Source organism: Octopus sinensis, linkage group LG30, assembly GCF_006345805.1.
Source record: "Octopus sinensis linkage group LG30, ASM634580v1, whole genome shotgun sequence".
Lineage (NCBI taxonomy): Eukaryota > Metazoa > Mollusca > Cephalopoda > Octopoda > Octopodidae > Octopus > Octopus sinensis.
Window position 1 is genome coordinate 12818169 of NC_043026.1, and position 18444 is coordinate 12836612.

Here is an 18444-nt window from a genome sequence, read left to right on the forward strand (position 1 = left end):
AAATTATGTTGGGAACTTTTAATATACGTCACCGGTGTAATTCAAAACAAGGAAAAATTATCAATGACACCGCCCACTGTGTCTCTAATTAGTTGAGCCTAATTTTATTAAGACGCGATGTAGTAATTATCTCGCGATAAGGAGAACATTAATGTTTGTGTATAAAATTGGGCGAACTATATTTGATCACAGCCTTCGTTAATTGGTCGTTCCCTGTTTTACAGGAAAGAGGAAATGGCTTTTAATCAACAACAAATCAATCAACGAACTTACCTCAGCTTTCCTTACTTTTCATTTGGACTTTATACCAAACATTCTACTGGTGAGTAGGAAATACATCTACATTGCATCTGTTCCACACTTGTAAACGGAGGACTGTGATATCTAAGACAAGAAATTGAACCATAACAGATTAACGCACGGACGTTTGTCTACTTTTTAAGAATTCCTCAAGAAATAATATGGAGAACGTTGATCACTTGGACACAATTGTTTTGAACGATACAGATACAGATCGAGAGACAGATGGAGATGAGAATGTAGAGAAAAATATTCCTGAATATCGCTGTGAGATTTGTAGAAAGACATTCTCTTCAGAAGATGAAGTCGTCACACACAAAGAAATACACAGGAAGGAAAAACCGTTTCATTGTGAAATATGTGGTAAATATTTTGCCTCAAACTGTTATTTAATAAGTCACAGAAGAATTCATACTGGAGAGAAACCATTCCGTTGCGAGATCTGTGGGAAATCTTTTACTCAGAATTCGAATCTTTTAGTTCACAAAAAAATACATAGTGGGGAAAAAGCGTTCCATTGCGAATCCTGTGGGAAATCTTTTGCTCAGAACGGTCATCTTGTCAACCACATACGCAGTCACACGGGAGAAAAAGCCTTCCACTGTGAAATTTGTGGGAAATCTTTCTCTCAGAATGGTCATCGGGTGAAGCACATTCGTCGCCACACTGGAGAAAAACCCTTTAGTTGTGACATATGTGGTAAATCCTTTTCTGATAATTCCAGTGTTGTAGTTCACAAACGTAGCCACACGGGAGAGAAACCGTTTCATTGTAAAATCTGCGAGAAATCATTTGTTTCTCATGGAAGTTTAACAAAGCACAATATAATACACTCTGGAAAGAAACAATTTCACTGTGAAATCTGTGGTAAATCTTTTAATCAGAATTCACATCTTGTTAGTCACAAACGTAGTCACACTGGCGAAAAATCCTTCCATTGTGACATATGTGGAAAATCTTTCGCTCAGAATTCTCGTCTTGTTATCCACACACGTAGCCATACCGGAGAAAAACCTTTTCACTGTGAAATTTGTGGTAAATCATTCTGTGACCATTCTAGTCTTGTAGTTCACAAACGTAACCACACCGGAGAAAAACCGTATTGCTGTGATACATGCGGGAAATCATTCGTTTCAAACAGTATTTTAACAAAACACAAAATGGTACACACTGGGGAAAAGCGGTTTCCTTGTGAAATATGTGGAAGACCTTTCATTAATAATCCAAGCCTTCTTAATCACAAACGTATTCATACAGGAGAAAAAGCCTTCCACTGCAAAATTTGTGGAAGATCTTTCACTCAGAATTCCCATCTTGCTATCCATACTCGTAGTCACACTGGAGAGAAACCCTTCCATTGTGAGACATGTGGTAAATCATTCTCTGATAAATCTTGTCTTGTAATTCACAAACGAAGCCATACTGGAGAAAAACCATTTCACTGTGAGATATGCCAGAAATCTTTTGTCTCCAACAGTAGTTTAACAAAACACAAACAAATACACGCAAGAGAAAAACTTTCCTTGTGAAATGTGTAAGACTAGGGAAGAAAAAAAAGAAATTTATTTCTGTTTAGCTTTGTGTATACATACACTACATGTGTGTACATGTTGTGTTGGTGTATACATATTTGTTTATCCAATTTGGAAAAATGGAAGCAGATGTAAGACGTGTCATGGGACTTTTATGTTAAATACTGCTTTTGCTGTTGAAACTTTTGTCAAGAATCACGAGGCGTTCATAATTATGATACATATCTCTTTTACTGTTTTACTTGTTTCAGTCATTTGACTGCGGCCATGCTGGAGCACCGCCTTTAGTCGAGCAAATCGACCCCCGAGACTTATTCTTTGTAAGCCCAGTACTTATTCTATCGGTCTCCTTTTGCCGAACCGCTAAGTGACGGGGACGTGAACACACCAGCATCGGTTGTCAAGCAATGATAGGTGGACAAACACATACACACATACATACATACATACATACATATATATATATATATATATATATATACATACATGTATACGACAGGCTTCTTTCAGCTTCCGTCTACCAAATCCACTCACAAGGCATTGGTCGGCCTGGGGCTCTAACAGAAGACACTTGCCCAAGATGCCATGCAGTGGGACTGAACCCGGAACCATGTGGCTGGTTAGCAAGCTACTTACCACACAGCCACTCCTGCGCATATATCATAAGCATCAAAATGAGAAGAGGACAAATACTATTATTTGATAAAGCCTTTTATTTTCGTTGTTACACTGTAAGACACAACTTCATTTAGTAGTTGTTATATAAGGATTATTTGCAGCTCTGTTATCCATTCTGTAGGTGGCTAATGTCATCTTCTGTTGACTGCTAGAAGCAGAGGAATAAAATAAGAAAAAGGGAAAAAAAAAATCAATTGAACACCAAGTGTCTCGGTTGGTTGCACAAAACAAGGTACAATGGAACCTACTGAAGCAAGCGAATACCCTTGCGATATTATCGTGGGTAATGGCAACACGAAGATGTTGGAAAAGCCAAGGACCCTCGTGGGCATCTCTTGACACCTCGGTAAGGCGAGCTGCCAATGATGGCGAGAACTTCATTGTTAGCAGCTCAGCCCTTCCAAAAGATCCCAATGAAAATATAACTCAACCCCGCCCCCTCCCCTCTCTCTCACTGCAATTATAGCAATCTCCAGCAGACAGAGCTTATGTAAGAAGGCATTCATCACTTACAGTCTCTTAGAAAAAAAAAGGGCTAGCTGGCAGAATCGTTAGAACACTGGGCGAAATGCGTAGTCGTATTTCGTCTGCCGTTACGTTCTGAGTTCAAATTCCGCCAAGGTCGACTTTGCCTTTCATCCTTTCGGGGTTGATAAATTAAGTACCAGTTACGCACCGGGGTCGATATAATCGACTTAATCCCTTTGTCTGTCCTTGTTTGTCCCCTCCATGTTTAGCCCCTTGTGGGCAATAAATAAATAAGAAACGTTAGGACGCCAGGCGAAATGCTTAGCCGTATTTCGTCTGCCGTTACGTTCTGAGTTCAAATTCCGCCGAGGTCGACTTTGCCTTTCATCCTTTCGGGGTTGATAAATTAAGTACCAGTTACGCACCGGGGTCGATATAATCGACTTAATCCCTTTGTCTGTCCTTGTTTGTCCCCTCTATGTTTAGCCACTTGTGGGTAGTAAAGAAATAGGTATTTCGTCTGCCGTTACGTTCAGAGTTCAAATTCCGCCGAGGTCGACTTTGCCTTTCATCCTTTCGGGGTCAATAAATTAAGTACCAGTTACGCACTGGGGTCGATATAATCGACTTAATCCCTTTGCCTGTCCTTGTTTGTCCCCTCTATGTTTAGCCACTTGTGGGTAGTAAAGAAATACGTATTTCGTCTGTCGTTACGTTCTGAGTTCAAATTCAGCCGAGGTCGACTTTGCCTTTCATCCTTCCGGGGTCGATAAATTAAGTACCTGTTACGCACTGGGGTCGATATAATCGACTTAATCCCTTTGTCTGTCCTTGTTTGTCCCCTCTATGTTTAGCCCCTTGTGGGTAGTAAAGAAACACTTACAGTCTCTTAGAAATGCACAAACAAATACACACCGAAGGAGAGTCTTGTAACTGAAATATGAGGAATCGTTCTCCTACAATTCTAAAATTATCCACCAATCTGTACACATTGAAGAACATTTGGCCGAATTTTGGTTTAAGTACCCCAAGATCATCATCATCATCATTGTTCGACCGTGGTCGAGACAATGGAATTTACCATGCTACGCCAGACTTCAAGGTCCATCATGGCATTACGGAGGTCCTGTTGCTGGATGCCTGTATCCCTGGAGATTACATCAGGGTAGGAGAGTGTGCGCCCTCTGGTATTGAGAGTAGATGGCTTCCAGAGGAGAAGAGTAGAAATTACCTCTTTTTCAGCTCTACAACAATGTCCAGCAAACTGGACTCTCTTACCTTTCACAAGAGATGACACAGGTGGTAGTTTCCCATATATTTGCATTTTGGTTGGTGCTTCCACGAAAGATTTTGAGCTCTGATAAGGAGGCGAGTGTAGGTTCCATCCAACCGCCTCTCAAGCTTCTTTGATAACGTCCAGGTTTCTGAGCCATATAGTAGAATTGGTTCAACTGTGGCTTTGAAGATTTCAAGTTTGAAGTCTCTACTTAGATTTCATGACCAGATCTTATGCATGTCATTACAGGCTGACCAGGCCATACCCTTTCTAGTTAGAAAATCTTTTCCAGATGATGATATGTATGACCCAAGATATTTGTAATCAGAACCCCATATAACACTTCATAGCTTTTTCTATTTTTGTAATCTTCACAAAGTTTTTGTGAATTTATCTTCTACACGAATAAATATGATTATAAAAAAAGTTTTTTTAAAATTTTTTAAACCTTTTTCCCTATGAGTTCCATTCTTTTCCACTAATTTGTTTTAAATGAGAGATTAAAATATGGAGAGTCTGAAATTTTTGCTTAAATCCCAGCAGTGGATCATGCTTAGTTGTACCATCATCATCATCATCATCATCATCATCGTTTAACGTCCGTTTTCCATGCTAGCATGGGTTGGACGGTTTAACTGGGGTCTGGGAAGCCAGAAGGCTGCACCAGGCCCAGTCTGATCTGGCAGAGTTTCTACGGCTGGATGCCCTTCCTAACGCCAACCACTCCGTGAGTGTAGTGGATGCTTTTTGTGTGTCACCGGCACAGGTGCCAGATGGGGCTGGCAAACGGCCACGATTGGATTGGTGCATTTTACGGGGGCCAGGCGAGGCTGGCACGGCCACAATCGGATGGTGCTTTGGGGAGAAAAAATTTTGAGTAGCATCCATACAGGTCAGAGTGACAAAGAAATGGGGAAAGTATCAGGTGGTCGTGAGATGTGCTTAAAACAACAGCTAAATCACCTTTCATAATCATGAATTCCCATGTGCTTGAGAAGAAGAGCAATTAAGCCAGTCGTAGCAGATACTGGTGTCATACAAATGGCCCCTGTGCCAGTGGCATGTAGAAGCACCCATTACACTCTTGGAGTGGTTGGCATTAGGAAGGGCATCCAGCTGTAGAAACACTGCCAGATCAGACTGGGGTCTGGTGCAGCCTTCCAGCCTTGGTCAAATTATCCAACACCTGCCAGTATGGACAACCAGTGTTAAATGATTGTGTGTGTGTGTGGGGGGGGGGGTATAAAGGGTACTTAAAGCAGAATTCTGCTGAATATTTATTATATTGAAACAACATGTTTCACCATTCTGTTTGAATTTTCATGTGGTTGTTTACAAACCTCCTCTCGTTTAACCCTTTTGTTTACCATATTTCTGTTGAGATGTTTTGTTTTTTTTTTTCAATTAGCTTTGAAGATAACTAAGAATTTAGTAAGTCGTTGCCAGTGCCGCCCCGACTGGCTTCCGTGCCGGTGGCATGTAAAAAGCACCATCCGATCGTGGCCGTTGCCAGCCTCTCTTGGCCCCCCGTGCTGGTGGCATGTAAAAAGCACCATCTGTCCGTGGCCGTTTGCTAGCCCCGTCTGGCACGTAAAAATCACCCACTACACTCACGGAGTGGTTGGCGTTAGGAAGGGCATCCAGCCGTAGAAACATTGCCAGATCAGACTGGAGTCTGGTGCAGCCTTCTGGCTTCCCAGACCCCAGTTGAACCATCTAACCCATGCTAGCATGGAAAGCGGATGCTAAATGATGATGATGATCAGCATTCAGCTAGTGTTGGGAACATAAGTTGTAACTAAGGTTTGGTGGAAGATTATATAAGGTAACGCCAGCTCCGCCACATGACTTTTAGAGGCTCTCTGCAACTTTTTGAGGCCCCATCCCTTCAATCAAAATTCATCATCGACGCACCTTTTATTCATAGCTATATTTTACTTTATTCTATTTGAAGTTCAATATTTCATGTTATCTGAAAGAACATCTCTAACCCTTTCGTTACTGTATTTATTTTGAGATCCTCTGTATTTCTTTCAATTACTTTAAATATAACAAAGAATTTAGTAAAAGAGCTTAGTTATCATTAAGCTAGTGTTAGGAACACAATTTGTAACTAAGGTTTGGTGGAAGATTTTAATTCAAAACTTATGAAAACAAGACATTTGTACTCAGAGCCAGAGGTGGTTTCCGCCGGGTTGGTATCAAAAGGGTTAAGAATTGTTTCTCTATTATATATTTTAACCCTTTTGTTACCATATTTCTGCTGAGATGCTCTGTGTTTCTTTCAATTAATTTTAAATATAACAAAGAATTTAGTAAAAGAGCTTAGTTATCATTAAGCTAGTCTTAGGAACAGCTTGACCTGTCTTATCCACAAACATTAACGTTCACCTCAACACAAGATAATCAGAATATAATTATGACATGATTAAATTAAATCAAGATGATGTTAACCAAATCAATTTTGCTTCTTCTCTTTCTTTATTGGCGTATAATATAACAGTATCTTCTTCCGAATATCCATGAATCACAGTTTCAAGACACATTGAAACTCCGACGTCTGGCAGCTGACTTGGCAGACACCCATAAAATTATCAACCATCGCACAAACAGTAACTCTGAGCACCTTTTCAAACTCCCGTGGACATATTTACAAAGTCAGAAAACAGCACAGCTCCCATGACTTCAGGAAACGTTTTTTCACATTAAGAGTTGCTGAAGTATGGAACAAACTGCCGGCATCAGTTGTTAGTTGTCGGAGCACTGCATCCTTCAAAACTTCCATGCTTCCTGAGATTCGCCAACACTACACCTGATTTTCTCCCCTCCATACACACACAAGCATGTATCTGACTCATACATTGTTCGCTTTCCAGACATTTCTACATTACTGCATATACTTTATATGCACTTTCTGACAAGTTGTGGTGCACCTGAGCACTGGATACAATAATTTCATTATATATATAAGACGTTGCACAGGCGGTGTTGCTGATATTTTGTTCCCTCTTTTGAATTATACCGGAGACAGAAGTTAATAGTCCTTATCAGAAGTTATTACATTCACAAAACGCCTATCTTCAGAAATGTAAACAAAGTCACGTGTGTACGTATACCGAAGGATCACCATTGCTTCTCCTAGCTTTGGTAAAATCCCGGTGAATTATAATGAATTATAACAAATGAAATAATTCGGACAAAACGAAAGAAGTTTTTAGACATCAATTCATATTTGTCAGTATTAAATCAACGTTTCCCTTTGTGAATCGTTATCTCACTAGGAAAAACTTATTAAAACAATAAAGATATATTTAATATATATTTAAGCAAAGAGTAAATGAGATACGCTACTAAATACACAAATATATTTGAGGTGGGGAAAAAGTAATTGAAGACATGCAATGACGAGATACGAATTGATGTCTGAAGAATAAGAAGCCAAACGAAAGTGGATGTCGCAGAATTTTTGGAATTGGAAAGAAAGGTTTGGAAATCCTAATCTAAGGACGAGAGAGAAACCCGTTTTGCAGTTTGGTCGACGCACTGGTTCACTGCTGAGAAACGGTGCAGAATTTTTGGAATTGGAAAGAAAGGTTTGGAAATCCTAATCTAAGGACGAGAGAGAAACCCGTTTTGCAGTTTGGTCGACGCACTGGTTCACTGCTGAGAAACGGGGACAAACAACGGTAAGTCGACGAAGATTTACCTGAATAATAATAAATCTGTAATTACGTTTGTGAATAATAGAATTGTTATTACGTGGAACCCTTTCGACAATTCAGTAATTCTATGCAAGGGAAAACACGTATCAACATTGGAAGGAAGAGATTTGCTCCTGTAAAAGTCGTCGTTTTGGCTGACCATGGGCCGACAGGAAAATACTTCCAAACTGAAATATTGATCTGTTATTTTCGAAACGACACGCTCCACTATTTGTGGAGGCACTCCGTCGGTTACGACGACGAAGGTTCCGGTTGATCCGAATCAACGGAACAGCCTGCTCGTGAAATTAACGTGTAAGTGGCTGAGCACTCCACAGACACGTGTACCCTTAACGTAGTTCTCGGGGATATTCAGCGTGACACAGAGAGTGACAAGGCCGGCTCTTTTGAAATACAGGTACAACAGAAACAGGAAGTAAGAGTGAGAGAAAGTTGTGGTGAAAGAGTACAGCAGGGATCGTCACCACCCCCTGCCGGAGCCTCGTGGAGCTTTAGGTGTTTTCGCTTAATAAACACTCACAACGCCCGGTCTGGGAATCGAAACCGCGAGTCCGCTGCCCTAACCACTGGGCCATTGCGCCTCCGCTCCACTATTACGTGTGATATATAAGGTAAAGTAACGCTGTGAGCTAGCAGAAACGTTAGCACGCCGGGCGAAATGCTTTGCGGTATTTCGCCTGCGTTACGTTGTGAGTTCGAATTCCGCCGAGGTCGACTGTTCCTTTCATCCTTTCGGGGTCGATAAATTAAGTACCAATTACGCACTGGGGTCGATGTAATCGACTTAATACCTATGTCTGTCCTTGTTTGTCCCCTCTGTGTTTAGCCCCTTGTGGGTAATAAAGAAATAGGTTTTTCGCCTGCCGTTATGTTCTGAGTTCAAATTCCGCCGAGGTTGAAAATTTAATTTCCTCATGCAGTCGAAGAAGTCAAAGTGTGATTGAAGCTAAAGGACTTCACATTAAATATTAAATAATTCCAGTATTCACTGTCATTTTTGATTATTTTGTTATTTTTTCAACCGTTCTGATCATTTTGCACTAAATCATCCATAACTTTTGTATTATCCTCTCAAATTACACCCAAATCTCAGACAATAACAATTTTGATAAAAACTTATACCTACTTTTCTGACGAAAACAATGCCGTTCTGAACATTTTGGCTGCAACTGTATATATATATATATACATATGATGGGCTCCTTTCAGTTTCTGTCAACCAAATCCACTCTCAAAGCTTTGGTCAGCCTGAGGCTATAGTAGAAGATATTTGCCCTAGGTGCAACGCAGTGGGACTGAACCCGGGACCATGTTGTTGGCAAGCAAGCTACTTACCACACAACTGCTCCTGTGCCTATGTTAGTTTTAATTTTTGTCTTTAAGATATTTCTGTATGTATATTTTGTAATAATTGTAATGAACAGTTCATCATCATCGTTTAACGTCCATTTTCCATGCTAGCATGGGTTGGACGGTTCATCTGGGGTCTGGACAGTTCATAAGGCGGCGAGCTTGCAGAATCGTTAGCACGTCGGGCGAAATGCTTAGCGGTATTTCGTCTACTGTTACGTTGTGAGTTCAAATTCCGCTGAGGTCGACTTTGCCTTTCATCCTTTCGGGGTCGATAAATTAAGTACCAGTTATGCACTGGGGTCGATGTAATCGACTTAATACCTATGTCTGTCCATGTTTGTCCCCTCTATGTTCAGCCCCTTGTGGGTAATAAAGAAATAGGTTCATCTGGGGTCTGGGAAGCCAGGGGCTGCGCCAGGCTCCAGTCTGATCTGGCAGTGTTTCTACAGCTGGATGCCCTTCCTAACGCCAACCTCGCCATGAGTGTAGTGGGTGCTTTTTATGTGCCACCTGCACAGGTGCCAGATGAGGCTGGCAAACGGTCACGATCAGATCGTGCTTTTTTTTACAGAATATACACATCAAAGTATCTTTATGGCCGCCATATGAAGCGTTAAAGAGCTGTATGTGTTGAGAAACATGGGTTAACAATAAGCCACGGTGAAAGCCATAATATGGTCTCTTCATCTCAAAGAAAAAGTCACGGGGTCGATTTGCTCGACTAAAGGCGGTGCTCCAGCATGGCCGCAGTCAAATGACTGAAACAAGTAAAAGAGTAAAAGAATAGATATACATATAGGCATGCATGGATACACACAATTTGAAGCTGTATCTATAGTTTACAAATTTTTACATTTCACCCAATGTTATATGATGTCATTTGTTAATTAATAAACAAATGTTGTAACATTTCTCTTTTGATCTCTCCTCTCTATCTAAATACTGTTTCTTTATTATTTCAGATTCACAGATGACATTGGCACAAAACATCTTTTGTACATTGGATACATCTGGAATATCTATCATGTCTTAAAGACTAAAGGAAAATGTCTTAACGAACGAATATAATAACCCAACTGCTATAAATCCAGGATTGAATTACTGTGAAATATTTGCTCTGAGCAACAATTCATAGCAACATTTCTCCATCTCCTTACCTGTTGCTTTTGCATTCTAATTAAACTTGAATATATTTCTAAAGGGGTTTGCAGCATCTTTAGATATTGATAATGATCACAGTTGATAGCAGTAGAAATATTTCTGAGGAATAAATTATTACAAAAGAACAAGAAAAAGGAAATTATATGATTTGGTCAGAGAAGAAAGATAAAGGAAAAATTTAATACTGTGAGAAACTTCAATGGTTGGATTGCTATGAAATATCTGCTCTCACCTGAGATTCATAGCAACATTTCTCCATCTCATTACCTGGTGCTTTGGCATTCTAATTAAACATATTTTTAAAGGTGTTTGCAGCATCTTTAGGTATCAGTGAAGATCACAGTTGACAGCAGTGGATTGGGTTTTTGTGTTCTTTGAAGAGATGTCGAAAAAGTTATGCAAGACATCATATCACTGTGAAATTTGTGGTAAATTATTCTCAAGAGATATTGACTTAACTAGACACATACGTATTCATACAGGAGAGAGACCGTTTCACTGTGAGGTCTGTGGTAAATCTTTCTCTCGAAGCAGTGTATTGACTATACACAAACGTATTCATACAGGAGAGAAACCATATCATTGCGATATCTGTGATAAAGCATTCTCTGAAAATGCTAACTTAAGTAGACACAAGCGCATTCATTCAGGAGAGAAACCATATCAGTGTGATATCTGTGGTAAATCTTTCTGTCGAAGCAGTGACTTAACTTCACACAAACCTATTCATACCGGAGAGAAATCATTTCACTGTGATATCTGTGGTAAATCATTCTCTCAAAACAGTGTTTTAATTAACCACAAACGTATTCATACAGGGAAGAAGCCATATCACTGTGTTATCTGTAGTAAATTATTCTCTGGAAATAGTGACTTAACTAAACACATACGTATGCATACAGGAGAGAAACCATTTCACTGTGATATCTGTGGTAAATCATTCTCAGAAAATAGTGTTTTAACTAAACACAAGCGTACTCACACAGGGGAGAAACCTTATCACTGTGATGTATGTAGTAAATCATTCTCTCAAAGTCCTAACTTAACTAAACACAAACGTATTCATACAGGAGAGAAACCATTTCACTGTGCTATCTGTGGTAAATCATTTGCTCAAAAATGTAACTTAACTACACATATATCTATCCATACAAAAGTTTGACTGTCACTGCTAAAGTTCAGTATGCATTCAATGCCAGCCCCTCTCGCCCCTGTGCCGGTGGCATGTAAAAAGCACCTACTACACTCTCAGAGTGGTTGGTGTTTAGGAGGGGCATCATGCTGTAGAGACACTGCTAGATCAGATTAGGGCCTGGAGCAGCCTCCTGGCTCCTCAGACCCCAGTCGAACTGTCCAACCCATGCCAGCATGGAAAACAGATGTTAAACAATGATGATGATGATGATGATGACAGCATCAAAATTTTATAACAGCATTTCCCTTCTAAACTATGTATTAGCTTTTGTGGATTTAACTATAATCACACAGCGATAATCATACTCATGATCAAGAGAGAGAGAGAGGTGGGGAGACAGAGAGAAAGGAGAGGATAAGTGAAAACAAAAACAATACACAAAGCAAGTGTGTGCAATAAACATTGAGGATTGTCAAATTTGAAGACCAACAATACACAACAAACTAGGCTGATTGTTATGTGTGTGTGTGTGTGTGCATGTATGTATGTATTAATGTATACTCTTTTACTCTTTTACTTGTTTCAGTCATTTGACTGCGGCCATGCTGGAGCACCGCCTTTAGTCGAGCAAATCGATCCCGGGACTTATTCTTTTGTAAGCCCAGTACTCATTCTATCGGTCTCTTTTGCCAAACCGCTAAGTGACGGGGACGTAAACACACCAGCATCGGTTGTCAAGCAATGCTAGGGAGACAAACACAGACACATATATATACATATATATACGACGGGCTTCTTTCAGTTTCCGTCTACCAAATCCACTCACAAGGCATTGGTCGGCCCGGGGCTATAGCAGAAGACACTTGCCCAAGATGCCACGCAGTGGGACTGAACCCGGAACCATGTGGTTGGTTAGCAAGCTACTTACCACACAGCCACTAAATGCAAAGGATTTTGTGGTACATATGTTTCTGGCTTTATTGAGCAAATTATCAATGTATAATTGATATAATTGATTATGCATTGATATAAATTGCTCAATAATGCCAGAAACATATGTACCACAAAATCCTTTGCATCCTGTTTTTTCTTTTGATAAATATATCCTATCACCTACACCACTAGCTGGCATATACAGGTGCTTACAGTTATCAAGTATTCACCCTGAATTTTTTGTACCTATATAGGCGCAGGAGTGGCTGTGTGGTAAGTAGCTTGCTAACCAACCACATAGTTCCAGGTTCAGTCCCACTGCGTGGCATCTTGGGCTGGTGTCTTCTGCTATAGCCCCGGGCCGACCAATGCCTTGTGAGTGGATTTGGTAGACGGAAACTGAAAGAAGCCCGTCATATATATGTATGTATATATATATATATATATATATGTTTGTGTTTGTGTGTCTGTGTTTGTCCCCCTAGCATTGCTTGACAACCGATGCTGGTGTCTTTACGTCCCCGTCACTTAGTGGTTCGGCAACAGAGACCGATAGAATAAGTACTGGGATTACAAAGAATAGGTCCCGGGGTCGATTTGCTTGACTAAAGGCGGTGCCCCAGCATGGCCGCAGTCAAATGACTGAAACAAGTAAAAGAGTAAAGAGTAAAAGAGTATACTTAAATGCATAGCTAAGTTTCAGCTAGAACCACCCTGGGACATGGTTAATGTAGAGACCCCATTTGGAAACAAGAATCAATGATGTTTCACATTACAGTTGTTCTGGGGGCACCATAACCCATTTGAGTAAAGGGTTATTGTCTGCAGTGATAGATCTGGGTGTATAGGGTGGAACTGAAATTTGTTGGAGATATTCACCCAGGAACCATTTCGATATCATAATTTGTTTCTTCTTCTTCTCCTATGTGTCTTGGCATGATGTTAAAGAGAGGACGGTTGGCATAAGGACCAAGCTGATGCTGTTGGTGGTGACCCAGCAGGGTCATGAAGTTGATGGCGAAAAACTTAAAACATTAACCCCTTACCCAACAATTATTTTGAAAATAAATGTATTTTTTCAGACATATTTTTTAATTGTTTTATTTCACTATGTTTTGAATGGTGATTTCGAGGTATATTTCAAACCTTATGTCAAAAAAGAGTTTATAATAGACGAAGGAACTCGTTAAGGTATATTTCAAACTTATGTCAAAAAAGAGTTTATAATAGACGAAGGAACTTGTTAAGGTATATTTCAAACTTATGTCAAAAAAGAGTTTATAATAGACGAAGGAACTTGTTAAGGTATATTTCAAATTTATGTCAAATATAATAGGGTCAAATTTCAAATATAATAGACGAAGGAACTCGTTAAGGTATATTTCAAACTTATGTCAAAAAAGAGTTTATAATAGACGAAGGAACTCGTTAAGGTATATTTCAAACTTATGTCAAAAAAGAGTTTATAATAGACGAAGGAACTTGTTAAGGTATATTTCAAATTTATGTCAAAAAAGAGTTTATAATAGACGAAGGAACTCGTTAAGGTATATTTCAAACTTATGTCAAAAAAGAGTTTATAATAGACGAAGGAACTCGTTAAGGTATATTTCAAACTTATGTCAAAAAAGAGTTTATAATAGACGAAGGAACTCGTTATGGTATATTTCAAACTTATGTCAAAAAAGAGTTTATAATAGACGAAGGAACTCGTTAAGGTATATTTCAAATTTATGTCAAAAAAGAGTTTATAATAGACGAAGGAACTCGTTAAGGTATATTTCAAACTTATGTCAAAAAAGAGTTTATAATAGACGAAGGAACTTGTTAAGGTATATTTCAAATTTATGTCAAAAAAGAGTTTATAATAGACGAAGGAACTCGTTAAGGTATACTTCAAACTTATGTCAAAAAAGAGTTTATAATAGACGAAGGAACTCGTTAAGGTATATTTCAAACTTATGTCAAAAAAGAGTTTATAATAGACGAAGGAACTTGTTAAGGTATATTTCAAATTTATGTCAAAAAAGAGTTTATAATAGACGAAGGAACTCGTTAAGGTATATTTCAAACTTATGTCAAAAAAGAGTTTATAATAGACGAAGGAACTCGTTAAGGTATATTTCAAACTTATGTCAAAAAAGAGTTTATAATGGACGAAGGAACTTGTTAAGGTATATTTCAAATTTATGTCAAAAAAGAGTTTATAATAGACGAAGGAACTTGTTAAGGTATATTTCAAATTTATGTCAAAAAAGAGTTTATAATAGACGAAGGAACTCGTTAAGGTATATTTCAAATTTATGTCAAAAAAGAGTTTATAATAGACGAAGGAACTCGTTAAGGTATATTTCAAACTTATGTCAAAAAAGAGTTTATAATAGACGAAGGAACTCGTTAAGGTATATTTCAAATTTATGTCAAAAAAGAGTTTATAATAGACGAAGGAACTCGTTAAGGTATACTTCAAACTTATGTCAAAAAAGAGTTTATAATAGACGAAGGAACTCGTTAAGGTATATTTCAAACTTATGTCAAAAAAGAGTTTATAATAGACGAAGGAACTCGTTAAGGTATACTTCAAACTTATGTCAAAAAAGAGTTTATAATAGACGAAGGAACTCGTTAAGGTATATTTCAAACTTATGTCAAAAAAGAGTTTATAATAGACGAAGGAACTTGTTAAGGTATATTTCAAATTTATGTCAAAAAAGAGTTTATAATAGACGAAGGAACTCGTTAAGGTATATTTCAAACTTATGTCAAAAAAGAGTTTATAATAGACGAAGGAACTTGTTAAGGTATATTTCAAACTTATGTCAAAAAAGAGTTTATAATAGACGAAGGAACTCGTTAAGGTATATTTCAAACTTATGTCAAAAAAGAGTTTATAATAGACGAAGGAACTCGTTAAGGTATATTTCAAACTTATGTCAAAAAAGAGTTTATAATAGACGAAGGAACTCGTTAAGGTATATTTCAAACTTATGTCAAAAAAGAGTTTATAATAGACGAAGGAACTCGTTAAGGTATATTTCAAACTTATGTCAAAAAAGAGTTTATAATAGACGAAGGAACTTGTTAAGGTATATTTCAAATTTATGTCAAAAAAGAGTTTATAATAGACGAAGGAACTCGTTAAGGTATATTTCAAACTTATGTCAAAAAAGAGTTTATAATAGACGAAGGAACTCGTTAAGGTATATTTCAAACTTATGTCAAAAAAGAGTTTATAATATACGAAGGAACTCGTTAAGGTATATTTCAAACTTATGTCAAAAAAGAGTTTATAATAGACGAAGGAACTTGTTAAGGTATATTTCAAATTTATGTCAAAAAAGAGTTTATAATAGACGAAGGAACTCGTTAAGGTATATTTCAAATTTATGTCAAAAAAGAGTTTATAATAGACGAAGGAACTCGTTAAGGTATATTTCAAATTTATGTCAAAAAAGAGTTTATAATAGACGAAGGAACTCGTTAAGGTATATTTCAAACTTATGTCAAAAAAGAGTTTATAATAGACGAAGGAACTCGTTAAGGTATATTTCAAACTTATGTCAAAAAAGAGTTTATAATAGACGAAGGAACTTGTTAAGGTATATTTCAAATTTATGTCAAAAAAGAGTTTATAATAGACGAAGGAACTCGTTAAGGTATATTTCAAACTTATGTCAAAAAAGAGTTTATAATAGACAAAGGAACTTGTTAAGGTATATTTCAAACTTATGTCAAAAAAGAGTTTATAATAGACGAAGGAACTCGTTAAGGTATATTTCAAACTTATGTCAAAAAAGAGTTTATAATAGACGAAGGAACTCGTTAAGGTATATTTCAAATTTATGCCAAAAAAGAGTTTATAATAGACGAAGGAACTCGTTAAGGTATATTTCAAACTTATGTCAAAAAAGAGTTTATAATAGACGAAGGAACTCGTTAAGGTATATTTCAAACTTATGTCAAAAAAGAGTTTATAATAGACGAAGGAACTCGTTAAGGTATATTTCAAACCTTATGTCAAAAAAGAGTTTATTATAGAGGAAGGAACTCGTTAAGGTATATTTCAAACTTATGTCAAAAAAGAGTTTATAATATACGAAGGAACTCGTTAAGGTATATTTCAAACTTATGTCAAAAAAGAGTTTATAATAGACGAAGGAACTTGTTAAGGTATATTTCAAATTTATGTCAAAAAAGAGTTTATAATAGACGAAGGAACTCGTTAAGGTATATTTCAAATTTATGTCAAAAAAGAGTTTATAATAGACGAAGGAACTCGTTAAGGTATATTTCAAATTTATGTCAAAAAAGAGTTTATAATAGACGAAGGAACTCGTTAAGGTATATTTCAAACTTATGTCAAAAAAGAGTTTATAATAGACGAAGGAACTCGTTAAGGTATATTTCAAACTTATGTCAAAAAAGAGTTTATAATAGACGAAGGAACTTGTTAAGGTATATTTCAAATTTATGTCAAAAAAGAGTTTATAATAGACGAAGGAACTCGTTAAGGTATATTTCAAACTTATGTCAAAAAAGAGTTTATAATAGACAAAGGAACTTGTTAAGGTATATTTCAAACTTATGTCAAAAAAGAGTTTATAATAGACGAAGGAACTCGTTAAGGTATATTTCAAACTTATGTCAAAAAAGAGTTTATAATAGACGAAGGAACTCGTTAAGGTATATTTCAAATTTATGCCAAAAAAGAGTTTATAATAGACGAAGGAACTCGTTAAGGTATATTTCAAACTTATGTCAAAAAAGAGTTTATAATAGACGAAGGAACTCGTTAAGGTATATTTCAAACTTATGTCAAAAAAGAGTTTATAATAGACGAAGGAACTCGTTAAGGTATATTTCAAACCTTATGTCAAAAAAGAGTTTATTATAGAGGAAGGAACTCGTTAAGGTATATTTCAAACCTTATGTCAAAAAAGAGTTTATAATAGACGAAGGAACTTGTTAAGGTATATTTCAAATTTATGTCAAAAAAGAGTTTATAATAGACGAAGGAACTCGTTAAGGTATATTTCAAACTTATGTCAAAAAAGAGTTTATAATAGACGAAGGAACTCGTTAAGGTATATTTCAAACTTATGTCAAAAAAGAGTTTATAATATACGAAGGAACTCGTTAAGGTATATTTCAAACTTATGTCAAAAAAGAGTTTATAATAGACGAAGGAACTTGTTAAGGTATATTTCAAATTTATGTCAAAAAAGAGTTTATAATAGACGAAGGAACTCGTTAAGGTATATTTCAAATTTATGTCAAAAAAGAGTTTATAATAGACGAAGGAACTCGTTAAGGTATATTTCAAATTTATGTCAAAAAAGAGTTTATAATAGACGAAGGAACTCGTTAAGGTATATTTCAAACTTATGTCAAAAAAGAGTTTATAATAGACGAAGGAACTCGTTAAGGTATATTTCAAACTTATGTCAAAAAAGAGTTTATAATAGACGAAGGAACTTGTTAAGGTATATTTCAAATTTATGTCAAAAAAGAGTTTATAATAGACGAAGGAACTCGTTAAGGTATATTTCAAACTTATGTCAAAAAAGAGTTTATAATAGACAAAGGAACTTGTTAAGGTATATTTCAAACTTATGTCAAAAAAGAGTTTATAATAGACGAAGGAACTCGTTAAGGTATATTTCAAACTTATGTCAAAAAAGAGTTTATAATAGACGAAGGAACTCGTTAAGGTATATTTCAAATTTATGCCAAAAAAGAGTTTATAATAGACGAAGGAACTCGTTAAGGTATATTTCAAACTTATGTCAAAAAAGAGTTTATAATAGACGAAGGAACTCGTTAAGGTATATTTCAAACTTATGTCAAAAAAGAGTTTATAATAGACGAAGGAACTCGTTAAGGTAT

General features: G+C 36.8%; 4 protein-coding genes across 4 annotated transcripts in view; 3 read left to right on the plus strand and 1 right to left on the minus strand.

Annotated features, from left to right (window-relative positions):
- LOC115226589 (zinc finger protein OZF-like) overlaps nt 1-18444 on the minus strand; it is a 414387-nt gene that overhangs the window by 154716 nt on the left and 241227 nt on the right. The window lies entirely within an intron of this gene.
- The window catches only part of LOC115226645 (zinc finger protein 845-like), a 364992-nt gene that overhangs the window by 98420 nt on the left and 248128 nt on the right, over nt 1-18444 (plus strand). The gene's annotated exons all lie outside the window — the stretch shown is intronic.
- Nucleotides 317-1830, plus strand: LOC115226478 (zinc finger protein OZF-like). The gene has a single exon (XM_029797474.2). The coding sequence runs from the start codon at nt 462-464 to the stop codon at nt 1827-1829; it is 1368 nt and encodes a 455-aa protein (XP_029653334.1). The 5' UTR covers nt 317-461; the 3' UTR covers nt 1830.
- LOC118768476 (zinc finger protein 239-like) lies at nt 7489-12232 on the plus strand. Its single transcript, XM_036515091.1, has 3 exons — nt 7489-7940; nt 10292-11426; nt 11511-12232. Exons 2-3 carry the CDS (start codon nt 10873-10875, stop codon nt 11650-11652), a joined length of 696 nt encoding a protein of 231 aa, XP_036370984.1. The 5' UTR covers nt 7489-7940; nt 10292-10872; the 3' UTR covers nt 11653-12232.